Raw genomic sequence first — 12,636 nt, 5'->3', positions numbered from 1 at the left:
AGAGAGAGAGAGAGAGAGAGAGAGAGAGAGAGAGAGAGAGAGAGAGAGAGAGAGTGGTCATTTGATCAAAGCTGACCACAGTGCCACGGCTGTCTCGGCAACACACAGCAACATCATGGTAACACCATAGGAATGTCATTTTACCAATTTTCCGTCAACCACTCTGAACACCCTGCACTGCACTGAGATGGCGTATTCCCTCTGTAGAAAAAGTAAAGTAAAGAATGGTAAAATATTAAATAGAAACAACAGAGCCTTTACTTCTTTATGAAACATTGTAAAACAAGTCATGGACATTCATATCCAACACATCAATCAAATGAAATATAAAAAAAAGAAGTTATTTAAATACAAAACAATAAGCTATCTAAACATATTGAATTAACAATGACATCAATAAGTCAATATAACATCATCAGGGGCTACAGAATATAGCTCTATGTAAGTTATAACAGTGTGTGTTCACTTTTTAGTTTGTTATTAAATTGAATTCAACCAGAAACATGTGGGTTTGGTAGATAATCTTGCCTTACGTATGTGAATTATACAAGTGTAAGATTTGTCACATTACTCAAAGGTTGAATTTAGGCATATTGTCCTTTTTACCCCCATTTCTTTGAAACAGATGAAGAAGGGCAGTGACAAATGCGAACGTGTCTCTGGCTGTTTTTTGAGTGATCATAACTTTTCGTACGCTATACTACAAACACGTTCATGAAAATGCATTGAAAGATGTATCATGTCTTCTATGGCAAATATATGTGTGTGTAAATAAAAGGAAGCTTACTGTGATCTCAAACCAACCTGAACCTAAAAGCAAAACATCATGTTGAATATGACACACAGAAGAAAAATCTGCCATTTTTTTATGAAACTTATATTACTATATACAATGGTAGTCTTGACTACTGCATCTGTTGGCCTGCGCTGTGCTCTATGTGTGTGTGCGTGTGTGTGTGTATAGGGCATGTGATTAAGGCTGTAAAAGAAACCCTGTAGTACACAGTTATTGAGATGCACACACACACACACACACACACACACACACACACACACACACAGGGCCTCTTTGTGAGGACGCATCATTGACATAATGCATTCTCTCTCTCTGTCTGTCTCCTCTCTGTCTCCGTCTGTCTTTCTCGTTCTCTCTCTCTCTTTCTCTGTCTATGTTTGTCTCTTTATCTCACCCCAAACCGGTCGAGGTAGATGCCCCCCCCCCCCACCCTGAGCAATGGTTCTGCTCGAGGTTTCTGCCTCTTAAAGGAAGTTTGGCCTAGTGGGGCTCTTGTTGGGAACTGTTGGGTTTCTGTAAACAACATCCTAGAGTACAGTCTAGACCTGCTCCTTATGGAAAGCATAATGAGATGACTGTTGTGTTTTGGCACTATATAAATAAAATTGAATTGAATTGAATTCCCTAGCCCCTTACCCTAACCATCACAACTAAATGCCTAACCTTAACCCTTGCCCTTAACCTAACCATAAACTAATCCTAACCCTAATCTTAAAACCCTAGTGTTAAAAGCCCTTTAAAGGTTTTGGGTCCAGCATGGCAACACAAAGCTGTCCGGACCCAAGAAGTACGCTGTATTCCCGGTTTTTGGATCCCGCAAATGTAGTTACACGAGAACACACACACAGACACACAGACACAGACACAGAATAGTGACTGTTGTCTGGCTGTAGACTGGTTGTTTGCATCACCCAGTGGTTACAAGGAGGAAGTGCATACACGACAAAAAACAACAACATTTGACACGCTATTAGTGTTTCTGCTGGGAGACACTGTCAGTGTTCTGGTTCAAGAGTTGATCTTGAGATGTATCAAGAGTTCTGGTTGCGTCAGTGCATTCTTGATGTGAGATTAAATCTTGTATTGTCAAAGAGAACAGTTATGAAAAAGAGAACTCAGCATAGGACAGCTCCAGATATAGAACTACTAGTGCTAGTCAACCAACCAAGATGCAATAGAACACTTAATACATCTCACGATCAATACAATTCAATTACATTTTTCCATAGTGTCAAATCATAATGGTAGTGATCTCAGGACACTTTGCAGAGAGACTCGGTCTAAGGATGTTGGAACAAATTTTGGAAGTGGAATATAGTTCAAATAGGGAAATAAATCCGTATCAAATACTGAAATTCCCAATAAATTGCAAAAGTGTATATTTGAAAAATATACTTTAGCAATTTTCTCTTGATTCAGAACACACATCATTTGTCTCCCGGCAGATATACTGTGGCTGTCACTCATTACATAATCACTGTTGTCTTTAAAGTATCTTTGATTTAAATGTTACTGTAAAACCAAGATTCCCTTATGGATCGTCTTTATTGCATGGGTTGCACTACTTTACACTACATGTCTCAGAAATTAATGCTGCAACATGCTTCAATGAACCCTTCTTTCTTTGCCGTCTCAATCTTGGAAATGCAAAATGTTACTTTTAATTTTGTGACTTTCATATGCAAGCAACCAACATGAAATTTTGCTTTGCCTATGAAGAATGAAGTAAGAGAATTTCAATGTCTTCTGACCTGGAAAACATGTTCTGTGTCTGAAATCTGCACTCACTGAATAGCATTCACTGTAGTTCTTTGTTTCTATCAATGCTTAATTAACACTGGCCGTGATTCTTGAATTTAGAGCTATGGGGATTTGGTTTTGTAGGACTGAGCCTGCCCTGCTTTCTGGCTCTATCGCCCACACCACCACCTTCCCTCTCCTCTATTTTCACTAACCTGTCTCTATATGTTTACCTTCACACTGGGATAAATGGTCTTTCTGTTGCTAATTGCGGCTGTGTGTTTTTCTGTTGGCTGGTTTTGTGTTTCTCCAATCAGAGCTCTGAGATCCTGCATGGAACCCGTTTGTTTTTCCAAGCACAGGGGCATCATTTATAATGAGTGTGTGTGTGTTAGTGTGTGTGTGTGTGTGTGTGTGTAACCCGTTTTTGCTGTCTCATAGCTCTCACCAGGTACAGCAGATCCTAAGACCTCAAACATACGGTTAGAATTACACTTAAGTTTTGACTTAAGGTAGATGAGTTAAAGGTACAGCGGGGGCGGGGAGGGTGGGTGGATGGGTGGGTAGGGGTGTGACAAGCCCCCCAATAATCATAACTGCCCAGGACAAACACGTACCTATTATAATCTCCTTTACATAAATTGAGACCTTAGCACGATAACTCGATGCAGAAAGGGCACAAACGGTTGCAGGAAGATTAACCAGAATGCAGAAAATGAAGTGTGTGACGTTCAAAATGTGAATTTCAATCAAAAGTGGAGATCCCAACCCCCCCCCCCCCCCCAATGTTGAACCCAAAGCTACGCCCATGGGTACAGCATAAGATAAAGTTAAACTCTTGAACCCAGATTGTGTCCTAAACTTTCTCTTAAAGTCAGAGGGAAAAAATCGACACAAATAAGTTCAGTGTAAAGTTATATACAGTATGATGTGTAGTTGTTTGAAAGAGGGATGTGTGTGCACATGGGAAGGTGGGATGGCGTTTTAGTCTTAGTGACGTATCTTCCCGAACACAGATGATCTTTGGCCAGATGGAGGCAAACTCCGGTTTGCTCCTGCCCAGACCTGGGTTATATTTATTTAGTTTGTATTTATTTGAAAAGAAGGCCTGCGGGCCAGCAGTATAAAGGCCATGTGTTTAATTTCTCTTTTCATTGCTGAATGATGGGAGTTCGGTGATGAGGCACAATTTTGTCCGGCTTGGGCGTGCCAACAGAGCTGAAATCACGCAGACAGGCCAGTGCAGAATGATTGGTTCTCTATGGAGCTATGCCATTTAAAAAACAGGCTAAGAAAATACACACTGCGAAGAAAAAAAAAAGACCATAGTTATAGGAAAACAAGTCAGTTTGACCCAAGGACAACATAAGTGTTTAACCTTTTCGGAAGTTTCTGGAGTTCACCGTTTTGAATTCTGTATATGAACTTTCAAAAAAGGTCATTTTTGAAACTATCAATGTATTTATTGATTATATAGGCTAGTCATGGTTATCTGAAGGTCGGCATCAGTTTAGTATTTATTTATACATCTTCTCATCTAAGTCTAAAAAAGTAATTAGGCATATTTGCCAACATGTCTAACTATTCCTTTAAGGAGTCTTACTGGGAACGTCTGGGGTCTCTCTGGGTTTTCAGATTTTTCTGGGGTGTCTGGGTCTCTCTGGAGATCTCTGGAGGTTTGTTAAGGCCACGGCTACCGGCTGTTGTTTGCAGTGACCCTTCTGCTGTCACTTGACTACTTATGGTCTCAGTGGCTTGCTGTTTTGAAAGTGCTAATTCATTTTTACAGCCAGGCATCCAGCTGGAGCCTGGAGAGGAAAAATAACATAATTACATTTCCAAATCACATTAAAGGTGACGGTTTGCAGGCAGAACATTTGGTCATGCAAACGTCACCTAGACACTGTTACACTTTAGGAATAAAGCTTATATCATGCTACAAGACATAACAATATCCCGGCAACAGAGACAGAACAATTACTCACAAGAGGCCCTCAAGCATTTCATCAGTCCGGACACCGAAGTTGCATGGTGAAATAATGTTGTCTCATGTTACATTGACTCAAAGGCCCTCAAAAGCCAGAACATTTAGTCATACAGGCAGAGGCCAAGTAGAGAGTTAATACAGTTACCTCAGTGTAGGGACAAATTATAGTTTAAAATGCCTTAAAACATCTGTGTGCTGCGGTAACATCTAAACCAGGTTCCACTCACATAGGGTAGATAGCTAGCTAGCTAGCTAGCTAGCTAGCTAGGTAGATAGATAGATAGATAGATAGATAGATAGATAGATTCCTTAAAACATCCATATGCTGCGCTAATATCTAAACCAGGTTCCATTTACATAGGGTAGATAGCTAGATAGATAGATAGATAGATAGATAGATAGATAGATAGATAGATAGATAGATAGATAGATAGATAGATAGATAGATAGATAGATATATATATATATATGCCTTAAAACATCCATATGCTGCGCTAACATCTAAACCAGGTTCCACTCACATAGGCTAGCTAGCTTGATAGCTAGCTAGCTAGAAAGCTAGATAGCTAGCTAGCTAGCTAGCTAGATAGATAGATGGATAGATAGATAGATGGATGGCTATTTAGTTGTAGTAGGGTACTCCACAGAAGCAGTGGATAGTTTTTGTTGGCAGTGTTACCAACATCTAAATTACTAGCTTGCGCTCATCTCATAACTTAGTAGTGTTGTAATTATGATTGTAATAAGTGTTTTTAGTTCATATAAAAAAACAATTACTCATTACATATAAGTTAATGACAAGGAAGAACTGTTTGGCAGTGGCTAAGGAGGGAGAGCGGGTCATCCACTGAACAGCTGTGTGAGTGGGAGAATGATAGATAAATGTGCTATTTAAATGCTATTTAATAACATTAATTTACTTATCCCTCATGTTGTCCTCGGGTCAAACTGACTTGTTTTTCCTACTTCAATGTTCTTTTTAATTACCCAAAATAAGATGATTGATTCCACACAACGCTTTTTGGCCAGTACAAGTCTCTACTTTCATTAATTGTGGGGCATCTTATTCAATTTTATAGAATTTGAAAACAAACGAAAGTGGTTTTGAAACAGAATCGAGTAAAAGTTGACATATTCCAGTCTGTGATTATCCATCAACATCCTATCTTTTAATTTTAGTCTAAATAATTCCTAGTCCCTGCTTTTCTAACTCCAACATAAGGTATAATTTCCCATAAACGAGGTTTATTGACCATAAATTCCAAAGAAAACTGTAAAACTACAGTTAATAGGTTAGTGTTAGGCCTACGTAGTGTTGAAAACATCAAAAAAAGTGACAAACATTTTTTAAAAAACGTCAAAAGTGTTGAAAAAAGGGACAAAAACGTAAGAAAAAGTTAAAAGCATTGATAAAAAGTGTCAACAAAAGTGTTGATTTTCAATTTTGACGAGAGTACAACACAAGGGTTAAAGTAGGCTACTCATTACAGTTATAGAAAGCATTACTCACATCAACAGAGCTGTTAGAATTATTATTGTGCAGGACGATAAAAAAATAAAGTGATTGAATCAGAACAATATCGGAATATTACGATAATGAAGGCACCAGGGAGAAGTGGTTTCTCAACGCAACAGCAAAGCTTGACCATACTGAATAAAGTATAGCTGTAGTTTAATTTTTTACCGGGAAGATACATGCCTAAAAATTGTTTTGATAGTTTCAGAGTTGATCCTGTAAAGGTGTGTTATCGACCACAGTAAGTAATTCAATAACTTTATTTTTTATTGTTCTGCAAAATAATGATTCTCTCTTTGCTTAAAAGATGACTGGTACTACTCCTTCCTCTCGTCCACACACACTCACTCACTCTCTCTCTCTCTCTCTCTCTCTCTCTCTCTCTCTCTCTCTCGTGCAAGTGCTGTGTCTCTTTATCATTTTCATCCCTCCCACTTCTCTCTCTCTCTCTGCTTCTCTCGGCCTCTCTCGCCCCGTCTCTCGCCCAGCCCACATTCAGTGACGCCACAGCTTAATTACCCAATCACCAGGAGGCCAATTTGTCACTGTCAACGCCCTGGCCAATCAGCGACTGTATGCTAATTCCCCTCCAGCCAATGGCAGTGAGTGTGGATGTTAGTGCAATATATAAACCAGACAAGCAGTGAAGCAGGACACATCAGGGCAGAGAGAAAACAGCCTGATAACGTTATGCTTTACATAAATAAAGGAAAGCACGGCCACTGTCAACAGAAGATGCAATATGATATCATCCATGACATTTGATTGGCAGATGGTTTCTTGGAAAGGCAGGGCAAGAAGAAGATGGAGAGAAAGGAAAACTGTAATTTTGTATCTAATCATTCCATCACATCATCCAAACACACACAACCATATGGACACATGCGCACACACACAATGCACACACACACTTCAACATTGGATGCCAAGTGAAACAGGGTGAGTCATTGTAAATATGACCGGCCAGTTGACCCAAAAGAAAAAAAGGTCTTCACCCTCTGCATACATACACCTGCTCTGATGAAAGCCAGACCTTCTGAGAAAGACGATGACTTATTTCTTTCTGTTGAGTCAGCATGTATTGTCCATTTTCTGTATTTCTGAAGGACTCTGTCTCTCATCTCAGTAGTAGGCTGCACAAAACTTGCTTTATAGAGCACAGCAATACCCCATGAGAAATTATACCCAATTATCAAAACCACATGGAGAAACTATACTATACTATAATTTGAGACTGCTATACCGTACATAATGTAAATCGTATGAACATTTTCACATTGTATTGTTTTAGGACACTGAATCTAAAGTTGATTTATTGTGGTTCTTTTTAAACTGTTCAACTCCTTTAATGTCAAAGTGAGTTCAGATCTCTACAAAGTGATCTAAATGAATTAAAAATGTAAACTACAGAACACCTGTTTGCAGAAGGATTCTCAAAGCCAAAGCTACAGGAATGGTTTCAAGACAATGTTAATGGTGAAGGCTCTTTTTCACAGACACTTTGCTATTGATGCTTGCCTTTCTCCTTCACAAGCACAACATAGAACTATTTCTTTGAGTGTGTGTGCACATGATTTGCTTATTAGTAGTACACAGTATTATAAATCTCTTTCTATAAATCTCTTTCTTTCATACTGCTGAACTGACAGAAACCCAGTCCTGAAGAAAGGTTATTCTACCTTTACTTTAGAAATGATCTTGATCGATCTTGACAGCTGAAAAGAAAGGAGAGGCTGTCACACTAGTTTTCAGTAGGTCAATGTTTCAATTCAATTCAATTCAATTCAATTTTATTTATAGTATCAATTCATAACAAGAGTTATCTCAAGACACTTTACAGATAGACCACACTCCATAATTTACAAGGACCCAACAGTTCTAGTAGTCTCCTCCAGAGCAAGCAACAGTGCAACAGTGGCGAGGAAAAACTTCCTTTAAGGCAGAAACCTCGGACAGACCCAGGCTCATGGTAGGCGGTGTCTGACGACCGGTTGGGGTTAGAATGAAGAGTGGAAATAACAAAAATAGAAAGAAATAGTAGTTGGTAGCAGTTCTTTGTAGTGGTTCATGGCATGGCAGGACGCTGTGCAGCATTACAAGGCACAGCAGGACGTAGCAGGGCACTGCAGTGTAGCAGTAGAACATGGCATCACAGAACGTGGAGCGGGACCAAGGCGACTGCTGCTACCCTGATTTTGGAGCCTCCCTGATCCAATTCATGAAAGAGTTCCTTGTAGTACTTCTCAATCAAAATTTACGCGCCCAACGTGGGGCTCGAACCCACGACCCTGAGATTAAGAGTCTCATGCTCTACCGACTGAGCTAGCCGGGCGTTGTTTCTGCCGACTGGTGGTGGATAATTATATTGTTGTCATTGAGTCGAATAGAGATTTTGGGTGTTCACTTTGTACTGCATACGCACATTTTGGGGTTATGGTTCTCAATTACAATCATCAGAATAGGGAAAACAATGGATAGAAGAAAGAAGGAAAATAAAAAACTATTTAATATATTTATGGATTGCGGCTGCAGGGATCAGAATCCACCACAAGAGGCCATAATAGCTGCAATAATTATAAACTACCACAAGAGGTCACAAAAGCGCCCGGCTAGCTCAGTCGGTAGAGCATGAGACTCTTAATCTCAGGGTCGTGGGTTCGAGCCCCACGTTGGGCGGAAAGATTTTGATTATAGGTGCAGTGATTAGGCGCACTATACAAGAAAGATGTGTCTGTGATAGTAAATACTGTAAATAAGCACCAGTAAGCGTTATTCTAAATAGTACTCTGTAACAATGCTGCAAAAATTACTAGTAGTATCATTAAAATATGAAGTTATACATGCTTGGAGTATTTTTATTATGGAAACCAGCGTGACAGCCTCTGCCTTCTTTTCTCCATTGAGAATAGTTCTGCAAACATGTATTTTACATTTGAACTCAGGTCACTTTGTAGAGATCTGACGTCACTTAGAAAATAAACGGCCTTTTTCTGTTGAATAGTTGCAAAAAGCTACGTTAAATCTACCTTAGATTGGGCGTTATAAAACAATACAACATGGAAACGTCCATGTGTTTTATATTATTTTGTTCTGTACAGAAGTCTGAAACGTACATGTTTCTCCATGTGGTTTTGAAAAGTGGGTATCATTTCTTCTGCTGTACTGCCTTGCTCTGTAGAGCAAGTTTTGTAACAGCAACCACTGAGATGAGAGACAGTTCTGCATGAATACAGAAAACAGAAAACAGATGCTGACTCAACAGACCAGCTACCATCTGGTAGATTGCTCGGGTAGGTACACAGATATTGGCCCACTGTTGGTGCAACGGACTTGAATAAGAAAATAGATAGATAGATAGATAGATAGATAGATAGAAATTTATTGATCCCCAAATATGGGAAATTATAGTGCTACAGCAGCAAAATCAGCCACACAGCACAGAATATAAACATAAATGAAATACTATGGATACCATATACATAATATATATTATAATAGGATAGAAATATAAGATAATTTACTGGACATCACCAGCTCTGATGTTCTGGCTTTCATCATCTCAATGTATTTTTTAGTAATGTGGAATAATACTTTGTATTAGACTTAATTTCCATAGTTATTTCTGGCTATTGTAAGTAGAATGTTGGTGCAATACAGTTACGTTAGGATTATGTATTACTCTTTGAGAAGAATCAAATATCGATGCTAATGGTGTGACACACATACTTTTTACATTAATGCTTTTGTTTTTTTCAATTTTTCTATCTTTCAGTCTTTCAGTATGCAGTATTCGAATGTTGACAGTGAGGGGTAATGTTGATGTTTGAAGTCCATGATTGAGGCTGTCTGACTTTGGTAAACCATACAGTGGTCGTTTGCTATTTTATCGGAACTCAAGCAATGCGGAACGATGTGTTTCGATCAAAATTTTTCGCCCAACGTGGGGCTCGAACCCACGACCCTGAGATTAAGAGTCTCATGCTCTACCGACTGAGCTAGCCGGGCATGTTTCTCGCTGATAGGTGGTGGTTTATCATTTTTTTCGCTAAACAGTCTCACACCTGAATAATGATAATAATGATAAAAACAATAACAATAACATCGATAAACTTTTGTTTGTGTTTTATCTGTATTGCATAAGTATTATTGTGGGGTCATGGTTCTAAATTGCAGAGTAGGGGCTTTCGTCTGCAAAAAGCTTACATTTGCTTGACTCCTGTTTTTTAGATATTTTCACGTTCCCTCACACACACATCTAACACAAAGGTCGTCTTCGTCTCCATGTACTGCTGCAATAATTATAAACTACCACAAGAGGTCACAAAAGCGCCCGGCTAGCTCAGTCGGTAGAGCATGAGACTCTTAATCTCAGGGTCGTGGGTTCGAGCCCCACGTTGGGCGCAAAGATTTTGATTTTAACTTTCACAAAAGGACTAGGAGTAGCATTAAAATAGGATGTAATGCAAGCACGGGAGTATTTTCTTTGTGGACACCAGTGTGACAACCTCTCCTTTCTTTTCCAAATCTGGAATAATTCTGCAAACACGTATTTTACATTTGCTATTACATGCATACCATACAATAAACTATCGATTATAGTTATATAAAGCCTAATGAGCCACTGTTACCATTAGAAAATCAAAATGCTATGCAACCGACAGAAATAGAAAGAAAGTATTGAAATATTTAAAGAAAGATTGATATTGGACCTTTATTTTAAAATACTTGCATGCAGTCAACATAATGTATATAAAAAGTAGGCCCTAGGCCCTCAAAATGCTGTTTCCTGGACAACGCCTCGGAACGGTATGCAAAAGGGCTTTGAGGTCTTTCGTTTATTTGCTGTGTCACAGTGTGATACCCAATCAGCAGAGACCTGCCTGTAAACCCGTGTTATTAAAAGGAAGAGAGAGCGCTTGCGCACACACCTGGGTATTGAACGCACCCCCGTTTCAGTTAACCCTCATGTTGTCCTCCTATATCAATGTTCTTTGATTTTTAGTTTTGGCGGGCCAAAAATCTGGGCCACGTTAAGCCCTGACAACACAAGGGTTGTCAGGGCTTAACGTGGCCCAGATTTCTGTCACAGGACAGCTGGAGGAGGAAGAAGCAGCCAACCAATCACATTACGCCGGAATAAAACCAGAACGAACCATTGGCTGTAGCGGTTGAGTCACGTGTCTCCTGACGTCGCACGGCGTCTAACCAATGCCATCCCTGGCCACACCCACGCCTCTGAGTTGTCTTCATACAGCTCATTAGTATTTACCAGGGTCGTAGATTTGACTGCTGATTGGATGATAGAGCACAGGGGGTAAGATGACGTCATCACTTCATGATCTTAAAGTTTGGAATTAAGAATAAATGAAAATAACAAAAAAGAATAGATAAAAAGACACTGAATTCAGGAAAAATGTTTTATTATCAGTATTACAAATGGTGGAGAGCCAAAAAGCCCATCAAGCAAAACAACATCCTAATGAGAAAAAATCTTTTTTCTTCTTTTAAACTAATATTTATTAAATATCTATACAGGTTAATATCTTTAACTCTTAGAAAATAGACATTATTCTTTACAACTGTCCAGAAATCTCCCGCGACACTTCTTAATGCTTAGTGCAAATGTTACTTTTTATTTATTCATTTTTTTAGTTTCATTAGGGATCCTTCTATTCTTTATCAGTCTTTAAATGAGCTTTACCCAACCCATGGACCAGTAATGCACGGCAACAAACTGGATTAAACTGAGTAATTCAGTGCACAAATGGTGTGTGTGTGTGTGTGTGTGTGTGTGTGTGTGAATTTTCACACCACCAAACTTCCATGGTTCAAATGAAATTACCATTTTCTTCCATAATCCGTTTTTTTGGGGCTTGAATTTGCTGCTGACGTTTTTTTCTTCTTCATTTTTGTCTATTCTTTAATTATTTTTTATTACCCTTACATTGATTTGTAGCATTTAGGCGGAAAAGTTGTATAAAACTGTCATAATTTTTTGATTTGACATATTAGCAATATGCAAAAACAAGTAAAATTCTGCTAAAGTGAAAGATCCTGCTTCACCAAAATAAGAGCATGAATCAGGCTTCCAGTATCTGTAATCGATTACTTTGGCGTAACAACTGTCCTTTATAGAAGCACAGCTGGATGTTGAGACCTGAGTCTTCTTTTTTATTTCCTGATGTCATATGTCTAACATCATTTTCGAACCAAATAAATAAAATGACACACACAATGTAACAAAATGCCATAACAATTCCACTACTGGCTGGTTAACTGCTATAAAGCAGCCTATTGGCCGACAGCCTTGTAAGAGCCCTCCCTTTAGTCTGTTATTATAATAAAAAATAGCTTTGGGAATAAATATCTTCTCTTATATCTTTCATGAGAATCCTGACCGTGTCTGGTCCGAGTCATTTCAGAATGGACCATTTGATCTGCTCTTTGGCCGACTGCAGGACCTGGAAAACACAAAGACAGGGCAAAAAAAGAAGGTATGTAATTTATGATGTGATGAAGTACAAATACAGTGGGTACGGAAAGTATTCAGACCCCTTTAAATTTTTCACTCTTTGTTTCATTGCAGCCATTTTCCAA

General features: G+C 38.9%; 1 protein-coding gene and 4 non-coding genes across 8 annotated transcripts in view; 2 read left to right on the top strand and 3 right to left on the bottom strand.

Annotated features, from left to right (window-relative positions):
* Positions 1-8,298: 8,298 nt before the first annotated feature.
* trnak-cuu lies at positions 8,299-8,371 on the bottom strand. Its single transcript has one exon. It is a non-coding gene; the product is annotated as a tRNA-Lys (tRNA).
* A 271-nt stretch (positions 8,372-8,642) lies between these two features.
* trnak-cuu lies at positions 8,643-8,715 on the top strand. Its single transcript has one exon. It is a non-coding gene; the product is annotated as a tRNA-Lys (tRNA).
* Positions 8,716-9,971: 1,256 nt separating this feature from the next.
* On the bottom strand, positions 9,972-10,044 carry trnak-cuu. The gene has a single exon. It is a non-coding gene; the product is annotated as a tRNA-Lys (tRNA).
* A 323-nt stretch (positions 10,045-10,367) lies between these two features.
* On the top strand, positions 10,368-10,440 carry trnak-cuu. Its single transcript has one exon. It is a non-coding gene; the product is annotated as a tRNA-Lys (tRNA).
* Positions 10,441-12,058: 1,618 nt separating this feature from the next.
* Positions 12,059-12,636, bottom strand: part of copz2 (COPI coat complex subunit zeta 2) — a 21,941-nt gene continuing 21,363 nt past the window's right edge. For 2 of the 4 annotated variants that reach the window (XR_004659657.1, XM_034894488.1), the window contains one exon: positions 12,424-12,500. Coding sequence is in view for 2 of the 4 variants with exons in the window: in XM_034894488.1 (XP_034750379.1) it covers positions 12,453-12,500 (48 nt within the window). In the remaining 2 variants the exon portion in view is untranslated. Of the gene's footprint in view, positions 12,501-12,636 lie in introns of all 4 variants that reach the window. The other 2 variants (XR_004659658.1, XM_034894489.1) reach the window with 2 other exon arrangements.

The sequence above is a fragment of the Etheostoma cragini genome, chromosome 15 (genome assembly GCF_013103735.1).
Source record: "Etheostoma cragini isolate CJK2018 chromosome 15, CSU_Ecrag_1.0, whole genome shotgun sequence".
Taxonomy (NCBI): domain Eukaryota; kingdom Metazoa; phylum Chordata; class Actinopteri; order Perciformes; family Percidae; genus Etheostoma; species Etheostoma cragini.
The sequence above is the reverse complement of the archived record's forward strand: the minus strand, read 5'-3'. Positions and strand labels throughout refer to the sequence as shown.